We start from the raw sequence: 10693 nt of genomic DNA, 5'->3' as shown, positions 1-10693 counted from the left end.
AGTCAAAGAAGCAAAATACTACTCTAACTACACTAGTTTAACTATTAAATAGTAGAAATAGTATTATAGATCGAATTGAGCCATGTACTGTACCCACCAAACAAATGAATGAATATATTCATTGTATATGTACTCGTACATAATTTTCCGAGACATTGTAGATGTGCGTGTGTGTGTGTGTGTGTGTGTGAGTGAGAGTGTGTGTGTGTGTGTGCGTGAGTGTGCGTGCGTGCGTGCGTGCGTGCGTGCGTGCGTGCGTGCGTGTGTGTGTGTGAGTGAGTGTGAGTGAGTGCGTGCGCGTGCGTGCGTGCGTGCGTGCGTGTGTGTGTGTGAGTGAGTGTGAGTGAGTGCGTGCGCGTGCGTGCGTGCGTGCGTGCGTGTGTGTGTGTGAGTGAGTGTGAGTGAGTGCGTGCGCGTGCGTGCGTGCGTGCGTGCGTGTGTGTGTGTGAGTGAGTGTGAGTGAGTGCGTGCGCGTGCGTGCGTGCGTGCGTGCGTGTGTGTGTGTGAGTGAGTGTGAGTGAGTGCGTGCGCGTGCGTGCGTGCGTGCGTGCGTGTGTGTGTGTGAGTGAGTGTGAGTGAGTGCGTGCGCGTGCGTGCGTGCGTGCGTGCGTGTGTGTGTGTGAGTGAGTGTGAGTGAGTGCGTGCGCGTGCGTGCGTGCGTGCGTGCGTGTGTGTGTGTGAGTGAGTGTGAGTGAGTGCGTGCGCGTGCGTGCGTGCGTGCGTGCGTGTGTGTGTGTGAGTGAGTGTGAGTGAGTGCGTGCGCGTGCGTGCGTGCGTGCGTGCGTGTGTGTGTGTGAGTGAGTGTGAGTGAGTGCGTGCGCGTGCGTGCGTGCGTGCGTGCGTGTGTGTGTGTGAGTGAGTGTGAGTGAGTGCGTGCGCGTGCGTGCGTGCGTGCGTGCGTGTGTGTGTGTGAGTGAGTGTGAGTGAGTGCGTGCGCGTGCGTGCGTGCGTGCGTGCGTGTGTGTGTGTGAGTGAGTGTGAGTGAGTGCGTGCGCGTGCGTGCGTGCGTGCGTGCGTGTGTGTGTGTGAGTGAGTGTGAGTGAGTGCGTGCGCGTGCGTGCGTGCGTGCGTGCGTGTGTGTGTGTGAGTGAGTGTGAGTGAGTGCGTGCGCGTGCGTGCGTGCGTGCGTGCGTGTGTGTGTGTGAGTGAGTGTGAGTGAGTGCGTGCGCGTGCGTGCGTGCGTGCGTGCGTGTGTGTGTGTGAGTGAGTGTGAGTGAGTGCGTGCGCGTGCGTGCGTGCGTGCGTGCGTGTGTGTGTGTGAGTGAGTGTGAGTGAGTGCGTGCGCGTGCGTGCGTGCGTGCGTGCGTGTGTGTGTGTGAGTGAGTGTGAGTGAGTGCGTGCGCGTGCGTGCGTGCGTGCGTGCGTGTGTGTGTGTGAGTGAGTGTGAGTGAGTGCGTGCGCGTGCGTGCGTGCGTGCGTGCGTGTGTGTGTGTGAGTGAGTGTGAGTGAGTGCGTGCGCGTGCGTGCGTGCGTGCGTGCGTGTGTGTGTGTGAGTGAGTGTGAGTGAGTGCGTGCGCGTGCGTGCGTGCGTGCGTGCGTGTGTGTGTGTGAGTGAGTGTGAGTGAGTGCGTGCGCGTGCGTGCGTGCGTGCGTGCGTGTGTGTGTGTGAGTGAGTGTGAGTGAGTGCGTGCGCGTGCGTGCGTGCGTGCGTGCGTGTGTGTGTGTGTGTGTGTGTGTGTGTGTGTGTGTGTATATAATCGCAGCATTTAAACCAAAGACTATAGATTTAAACACTATTAAAATAAAACATTATTATAATATGCAGGAAATAATTAATAAAACGAACAGCCTATAGTAACTGAATTATATATTTCATGATATATTTAATAATTAAATTACAGATGTAATATAGCCTATTTGAAAAATAATAGGACAAGTCGTGTAGGTTTAATTAAACACACATACAAAATAAATGTAAACCCTAAAAATGCACACAAACACTGTTTTACATATGTAATATCACTCATTTTCTTTCTTTACTCCCAAACTGTATTATGCTTGTGTTTATCAAAGTGCCACTTTCAAAAATAAATAAACAAATAGTCTTTTTCTTATGATAGACTTTTAATTATCCACATAAATAGTAGAGAAACTACAAGAACATATTTAAAGACATTTGCATGAACAGTTAATAATACCATTTTTAAACTTGTGTTTATGTCAATGTTGTATTTAAACAGGCAAAACATGAAAAAGTGTACACGCTTTCAGACAGCTCTTAGACATCAGCTAATATCATTGTACAGTTTGCTGTTATCAATAAACCAGTGAATGCATGGGTAATAAATAAACTTCAATAAGTTCATAAATAATCAAAGTGGGGTTACTGTACAGGAAATACGTCAAATGAGCTCTAAGTCATTGGTAGATGCATTGAACTGTGCTGTGTATCAGTTTTGGTTAGACTGAGAGATGGACATCGATGAGGTGGTCTGTCAAAGGCAGCGTTCAACATCTGATCCGGTCGAGAGGCTGCTTGATGATTCCTCATAGAGATGGGGATGATTTAAGCTCTTTTGTCAAAAGATGTTGAGAGCAGCTTGATTTTGTTTCAAACGAATTTACCTAAAACATACAACAATTGATATAGTCACTAGGATTTCTCGAAATAATCAAGAACGTCAAACATAGTGCTGTTTGTAAAATAAAATCTATCTTGCTGACAAATCATGAAGCTCATATTAAATCTGCAATAGATTTTACTGAATGGCCACACATTATGTTTCTCGTTTGATTAAATAACTTTGATACTTACCATTTAGCTTTTGTTTAGATGTGTCACGACCTTTTCTTTTCTGATGATGTTTGCATATGGAATCTACAAAAAAAAAATTTAAAAATTAAATGAATGAATTAAAAAAATATGGAATCAGTTAATACTTGGATTCTCCATCGACAATGCAACATTTCTATCTAGAGAAGGGATGACACTAAATGTGCTTAATAAATTAATGTTTAATGAAAATTTGTGTCCTCCTTAATATTTTTTAAAATGTAGTAAATGCACTATTTTCTATATTATAATACATTCAAAAAATTGGGCTCAGTTATTTCTTTATTTATTTTATTTTTAACTTTTTTTTTCTTTTTCTTCTGCTCACCAAGGCTACATTTATTTGACCAAAAATACAGTCAAAACAGTAAAATCATGAGATTTTTATTATTCAAAATAACTGTTTTGTATATGAATATACTGTAAATTGTAATTTATTCCTGCAATGCGAAGCTGAATTTCCAGCATCATTACTCCAGTCTTCATTATCACATGATCCTTCAGAAATCATTCTAATATGCTGGTTTGCTGCTCAAGAAACATTTCTGATTATTATCACTGTTGAAAACAGTTGTGCTGCTTCATATTTTGTGGAAACAGTGATACTTTTATAACATTATAAATGTCTTTACTTTCACTTGTATTCATTTAATCCGTTCTTACTGAATAAAAATATTACTTTCAAAAAAAATAAATTTGTCACTTAAAGCCATGCTGTCTTTAAATAAAAAAAAATACAGTTTAGCTGTGACTACATTCACAATTCACAAGCCTCTTATCTTGTATGTTATGGCTTAAATATGTGCTGATACGACACCAAAAGGAAGCTTGCATCTTGCAAACGTCATTATGTATTCATCTCTATAGTTTTCTGCATTACAGAAGTTCAGCTTTCAATCTGTCACACTGTAATCTCTCATATATGATCTCCCCTGGCTTGACGGATGGTGCTGAACTGAGAGAACACACAGTGGCAGTCTGCCAGCATCATCCATGTGTTAAAACACAGATGCCCCAGTGACTGATGCCGCAGCGCTATGCAATGTTGAACCAGTTCTAGACAACAAAAGATTACGAGACACCAGATCCTGCTGCTAGTCTGCTGGTTATCTTACATTTCCACTGTAACATAGATTTAGCCTGCTACAGCAGATTACTAATATAAGAGGGCTGCATGTGGGAGATTCGCGAGTAAATTAATCAGATGGGAAATTATGAGCTTATTGAAAACTCCTTACCATCTGTAACTGCTGCACTATTTCTTCCCTGTAAGCCAGTTCTCTCTTCATTTGGTCCTGAAAGTTATCTGTAGGATAGTCAAATACGGAATATTAAAAACAAAGGCATCTTATGGGTCACCTGAGTTCATATATAAACCCTTTTACAGGTATGTAGTGGCCTACAAGTGCTTTTCTTGGGCTTACTTTTAAAATGGCGTTTTATGGAGTTATACCGATTTATTGATCAGATAAAGCAGGTTCTCTGAGTTTCACATGCTAAATCATGATGATACTGTAAAACACATGAAGTGAAAGTAAGGACACTTACGGAAAACTGGAAATGGAGAGCTGCCTTTCAGAGCGTGAAACTCCTGCTCCAGTCTCCTCCGTAAATCTATCTGTTCAAGGAGAACTTTCTGGAGTTCCTCTGAAGGACAGATTACACGATAAATCAAAGATCAGATGCTGAGCTGCGCTGAAATATCAGCTGTTACATCTAGAGCAGTTACAAACATGCATTTGAAACATTTGGCACTGCCGTTCAAGAGTTTTTAAAGTTTTTAAAAGAAGTGCGCACCAAGCTGCAGTTATTTGTTTCAAAATGCAGTAAAACTGTGAAATGTTATTACTATTTATAATGCCATTTTCTTTTTTTTGTATTTTGTAAAATACAATTTATTGCTGTGATCGAAGCTGAATTTTCAGCATCTTCAGAAATCCTTCTAATATGCTGATTTGCTGCTCAACAAACAGTTCTGATTATTGTCAATGCTGAAAGCAGCTGCTTTGATGAATAGAAAGTTCAAAAGAACAGCATTTATTTCAAATCAAATCATTTGTTACTTTATAAATGCATGTACTGTCACTTTTGATTAAATGAATGCGTCCTTGCTGAATAAAAGTATTATTTTCTTTCAAATAAAAATCTTACTGACCCCATTAAAGCAATAAGCCCCAAGAAGCCGTGGTTTACAGTGAATTTATAACAGCTACGAGGCGTTGTTAGGCACGACGCAAAGCGAATTATAAATTCACTGTAAACCACGGCTTCACGGGGCTTATTGCTTTTATAACGCTTATTAAATAGGTTTCACAGAATAAAACAGAGCAAATAAAGTGTAATGATAATAAAAACAGTATTCTTCCACCAAACAATGTAGTTCCTCAGAAACAGTTGTGGTTGCAACAAAGTGGTTGTCGAGCAACACACAAAGTAAACAAAGGTGTGTGTTTGTAGAGTAATTTACAACAGCTTCGAACGCGGCTCAACCAATCAGAATCAAGGACCGGAACTCTCCGGTTTATAATCTTTAATAAAGTCTTTGCTTGTTATCTCACCTTTTTCCATGTTCTCAACATCCTTCTTGAGCGATACGGGAGAGTTTGTGTCTTGACTTTGGTCTGCTGAGCAGAAAAAAAGAGGATAAAAAAAAAAAAAAAACCTTGACGATCTATAACACATTGCAAGCATCCATTCATGTCAGTTTCAATCGAGTTCATGTGAAAGACTGACACACATCATGCAGTTCTAGCAGCAACCAGTAGATGTCAGTCTGACATCAGGAGATTTCAGACAAACATATTTGACTTATAAAGTCAAATAGAAAATACAGTGCTATTTTGCTGGGGTGAGGAAATGGTATTCATATATGGTGAATATGGTATGGCTGCATATTTACTATAAAGACATTATACTATGAAAAGAATATAACTCGCCCAACAAAATATCTGATTAGTGCATTCAAATAAACAGCCCTTGCAATATGCCAATATCCTGAAATTGTGAAAACAGCTGATTTCGTTAATGTCACTGCGCTAGTGATTCAGGAAATTATTCGAAACAGTTTTGATTGCAATCCTTAGGAGTCGGTACGTCTGCGCTGCACGACGGCGTCTGTGTTTTTGTGTCCATATCGCAAATGGCCCAAACGAAGTGATCCAACACGTTGGTATAATCTTCCCCTCATCCTCTCTCTCTCTCTCTCTTCTCATTTCCCGTCTTGCCTCCTTAAGCCGAACAAGGCGTTCCTCATTTGGAAAGCGGTCTTGTTCTCGCTCTCCTCCTCTCTCTGTCTCATTTGACAAGCAAATTTGCAGACAGTGCCTGAGGATAACAACCTCGTCTGACAGTCAATTAACCGTGAATAGTCAAAGCCAAGGCAGTTTGCATTATATAAATGGAAAATTAGATTCTTTTTTCCCTCCCTCCCAAGAAACAGAACTATCTTTAAGACACTGCCGTTAGACTCTTTGGAAAATCAGAAGTTCTAATCACGTTTCCCAGTAGCCCCTCGGAGACATTTAGCAATCAGGCAAAGGTGGTTTCACTTAATTTGTTTCATGTAATTTTTTCAAATATAATATACGTTATATGAGGAGATCATTATCGGCTTGATAATATAAATGTTGCCGTAGATGTCATAAAACACCTTTAATGTCTTTCTGACAGATAAAAGGCAATAAGCTATGATCTTTCTAATGGAAGATTTTGCCAGGCAAAAGGCAATTATTTCCGTCTGATATTGTTCAAATGGTGATTGTCACCTTCCTGGCGTTGAGCTGATTGTCTTGCTGAACTGTTATGGCTCCCTACAGAACACATTTTCCCAATGACATTGTGGAGAGAGCTGCTCCATTTTAAGAGTGCGGCGAGAGTATATTCTATCCCGTATCTTTTATATTTAGATTAATCCTAATATCCTTGCAGGGATGGGCTAGCTGTGCTGCGCAAATTATTTCACAGCCCTCTTGCTGTAAGTGGTGGATGTAAAGCGGAGATAAAGTGGCATGCGTTCTTACCTGGATTCTCACGCCAGTATTCGGGCGCCGACGTTTCTGTCTCTGGGACAAAAAAGCTGCTCTGCTCTTTGTTGTCATCTGAAAGAAAAAAATCAAATGTGAATACATGCACACCGATGAATTGAATGTTAATGTAAAGGTGTAAAATTGTATTGTCTTTGTTAATTATCAATTAGTTTGTATGTAGGTATATATATATATATGATGATAAAATGCATGGAATAATCACATTGCAATTTCCACATTCATTATATTGCAACAACATTCACTTCACATTCATTTCTCACCTGAGATGGTGTTTTTGTTTTTGCTTGCATATGCCGGCAGCCCATCGTCTCTGCTCTTGTGAGCCTGCAACCATAAAACACCAGTGATGTCTGATTAGAACTGATTCATAACACCAGGCCAAAGGTTGAACATAGAGCAACAAAATATATCAGTCAGCCAAAAGCACAGAATTGATTAGCCTTGAGCACGACATCGCTGTCATGTCTTATATATGATCCTGATGTTTGTTTGGCTTTGTCGTGCTACCGAGTTCCTCTAGATAAATCAACACGCGTGAGGCTAATTGCTAAAGAATTCCCGTTTCGATCCCCGTCGCTCTGTCTGTTAATATAGCGTCAGAGGGTTAAAGATTAAAAGGGCTAATAGGCAGAAGTGACAAAGGGGAGCAAACATAATGTCGCCATTAAACAAAACACGACTGGGCTTATTAGAAGGGATCAAAGAGCTCTGAATATTTCATTTCTGCAGGGAACACAGGCTATCAATCTTGTTATGCATATGGCCCCTGTCAGCCAATGGCCCGCATTTAAATAATTAGTTAAAGTGCCTGGAGGGAATATTTACATTTCTGTACGCGCCGCTTTCCTCCAGCGAGCCGTGAATGGCCAGGAGTTGAAGTTGGCAGCGTCCGGCTGCGTGTACTTGGCCTCGGGTGTGCGGTGCGAGTGGAAGATGAATTTGTTTGGGGAGAAGTACATATTACAGTAGGAGCACTTGATGCATTTGGCCCGGGAGCTGTTGTAGCGCGCCGGGATGAAATTTCCCCGGGAGCCCCAAGCGCATTCGTGCGTCACGTCGAACGCGAAGTTGTCTGGCAGCTTGGGTGGAGAGTTCTCTCCCAGGAAAGACTTGCACAGCCGCTCTGCCTCCCGTTTGGTGATCATGCCGCAGCGGCGGGAGGAGATGGGCATGGCACCCGCCCGTCGCAGGATCTCCAGCTGGACCGGGGTGCACTGCACGCAGGTGATGCCCAGAGCCACTCGACGATTGTGGATCTCGTTGTAGCTGTAGTTCTTTAACAGGGTGTTGGATATCTGAGCCAGGCATAAGCGCTCTTGATTGTCAATCACCAGTGAGACAATAGGCACCCCGTAGAGGATGACATGCCCAACTTGGTTGGGCTTAAGCGAGGATCTTGGAGGCGTGAGCGGCTCCTGCTGGAATGAACTTGGTGGGGTGGCCATCACAATGTTGTTTGGTCCAGGCAGAAGACTCTTTTCCATTCTTTAGAGACCAATGAGTGGAGGTGTTCGTCTGTAAACACATTTAAAAGGTTAATTTAGCAAAGAAAATAAAGTAATCAAAGGAAAAAAGATTCAGTTGTATTAATTAATTTATGCACAGTATAAAGAATATTACTCTGATAATACGTAGCTATTACCAGATGTGGTATTAAATAGAAACCAGATTTTTTATTTCGCTCTACCAAAAAAACGATAATTGAACAACTTGCACAATTACTGTAAAGCTTTTTTAACATGACACATTGCTTGTAGATCAGAATATGATGCGGGTGAAATAAAAACTCACAGAACCAGACAAAAATAACGATGACGAAACAAAAACCCATTTAAAGAACGAGAGAAAATAAAGATGCTATTCAATATGATCGCAAATTAAATAAAAAGGATATATATTTAAAAATATACAAATAAATGAAGAGCTAAATCACTGTGCCAGCAACATGCAGTGATTCATTTTATTCCTTAAAGCCTCTGAAGCACGAACACTTTTTGTCTCTGTGTGAAAATGCAAAAAGAAAAAGCGTGTAATGCTTTTAATTATTTTACAATTTTTTGATAACTTTATGTGGGGAAATAACAATGCAGCGAAATGTGTAGCGTTCAAGCAGATTTTCCTGTAGAATGTTAGTCGGCCTCACCGTTCTGTTCCGACTTTTCCCACACAGAATATATATAGAACGTCGCTTTTTAGGTTTTAGGTAATGTATCATATAATAGCCCAATGTTAGCCAAAATAATAATAATAATAAATGTACCATAAAAATGTATTTTGTTAGCCAAAATAATAATAATAAATGTACCATAAAAATTTATTTGTATCCACCACACTTTCACTTTTTTACTCCGAGAACAAATGTCTCTTAAAAAGCCCAAACCTGAACAAAAACACATAATTTTTAGAAGGACTCGGAGACGATAAAAAGTTTGTATTTGTCTTACCTCCGCGCGCTGCAGGAGATGTCCAAACGCTACAGAATTCAAATCATGTCGCAGCCTATTCCACATACAAAATTGGAAATGTGCCTTCGAAACGGTCAAGGAGAGCGCGAACTTTATAAATACAAGCACGATAAATGGCCAATATCACAACAGGCTCCTTTATCGAGTCCAGCACCAGTAGTAACAGCAGAGAAAGCGCGAATAAGCGCGCGTCTCACACACTGGCTCTTATTGCCGGAGCGCGTTGTGAGTGATTGGCGTGGCTCTGCCCCTCTGAAGAGCCAATGACGCTTCACTGACTGCCACTCAAACGCGCCTCGAGTTCACATCTGAATTAGAGGAAACAACTCCAGAGATCCAGCCGTGTGCAATCGGTATAAAATTGCATGGAGAAGAAGAGAAATTGTTTCATAAATAAAGCCTGTTACTTTAAAATATTAGAACACAACGCGCCGAAAATATGTAGCCAAGACCAAAACATTTTCTCACAACATTAATAATGTAATTGCACGTTTTTATACAAGGTTTTATATTAAAGCTTGAAACTAATTGTACGCCTAATGTATTATAGCTACTGATAGGGTGATGTAAAATAGCTAATAATTAAAACTATGTTATTTAGTCGATTATTATCGACTAATTATTTTAGTCGATTTTAACTGTTTATTTGTTTTTGTTTTCAAGTAGCCTATGGCGTTTACAGTTTGATTCCTCCGCTTTAAGCATCCAATCACATTGTTTTTAAAGCAGTAAAAGTAGCCCAATCGTTTTTAAGTGTGAAGAGCAGTCAGGCTATTGTTTATTATGGCTTAATGCTTTATCATTTCGTTATCAGCATCTGCAATCGGCACACACTGAAACTGTCCAGACTGTCATGCCATATTGAGCCAATTTCCACGCATTCATAAATCAAGCGAAAGGGGACAAATGTCGGCATGTCATTTTTTCCTCATGAGGGTAACACATGGGCTGTACGTACTGAATCGACCACAACTGAGAATAAAACTAATCGCTTGATGCCTATGACACGTTGTCCGACAAACTGTCTCATCAATAACATTCCTATAATAGCAGGTGCGCTATTGATCCGACTATGAAAAATTACAATTAAAAATGGCATAGCCTATTTGTTTGCAGAAGAAGAAAAAAATCTTCGATACAAAGGATTTTTATTTTAAATGTCGGCGTTAAGAGTTATTATAATGGTATTGCACGTAATTATAATAGGAATATTGGGCTTAATTGTGACGTTTCCATTTTGCCGTGATAATAGAATTAATACAAAAGGTCAAGTGTTTTGAAAAGCCAAGTCAAACTGACAGGAAAGAGAGGGTCCCATCTGCAGCCCCCTAAACCTCATTTAGATCCCATCCCGCTGGCTTTTGTCTCCCAATAGCCAAAGAGCACCTCATAGGACCCCTCAACCCATT

At 40.9% G+C, this 10693-nt stretch overlaps 2 protein-coding genes across 2 annotated transcripts; both read right to left on the bottom strand.

Moving 5' to 3' along the window:
- Window positions 1-2194: 2194 nt before the first annotated feature.
- Window positions 2195-7679, bottom strand: LOC107667253 (SKI family transcriptional corepressor 2-like). Its single transcript, XM_016458872.1, has 8 exons — window positions 7645-7679; window positions 7080-7143; window positions 6793-6870; window positions 5332-5394; window positions 4322-4420; window positions 4012-4079; window positions 2756-2818; window positions 2195-2565 (listed from the first exon to the last, which is right to left on the bottom strand). The coding sequence occupies exons 4-7, from the start codon at window positions 5339-5341 to the stop codon at window positions 2759-2761; spliced, it is 237 nt and encodes a 78-aa protein (XP_016314358.1). The 5' UTR covers window positions 5342-5394; window positions 6793-6870; window positions 7080-7143; window positions 7645-7679; the 3' UTR covers window positions 2195-2565; window positions 2756-2758.
- A 6-nt stretch (window positions 7680-7685) lies between these two features.
- On the bottom strand, window positions 7686-9445 carry LOC107667242 (SKI family transcriptional corepressor 2-like; the record flags this gene model as incomplete). The annotated part of the gene is made up of 2 exons (XM_016458864.1): window positions 9264-9445; window positions 7686-8334 (listed from the first exon to the last, which is right to left on the bottom strand). A coding segment is annotated over exon 2 (618 nt), but the record flags the coding sequence as incomplete, so codon positions are not given.
- Between the last annotated feature and the right edge of the window lie 1248 nt (window positions 9446-10693).

This window comes from Sinocyclocheilus anshuiensis, unplaced genomic scaffold (assembly GCF_001515605.1).
Source record: "Sinocyclocheilus anshuiensis isolate Anshui unplaced genomic scaffold, SAMN03320099.WGS_v1.1 scaffold952, whole genome shotgun sequence".
Taxonomy (NCBI): Eukaryota; Metazoa; Chordata; class Actinopteri; order Cypriniformes; family Cyprinidae; genus Sinocyclocheilus; species Sinocyclocheilus anshuiensis.
Note: the sequence above shows the minus strand (reverse complement) of the source record. Positions and strands in the feature narration are given on the sequence as shown.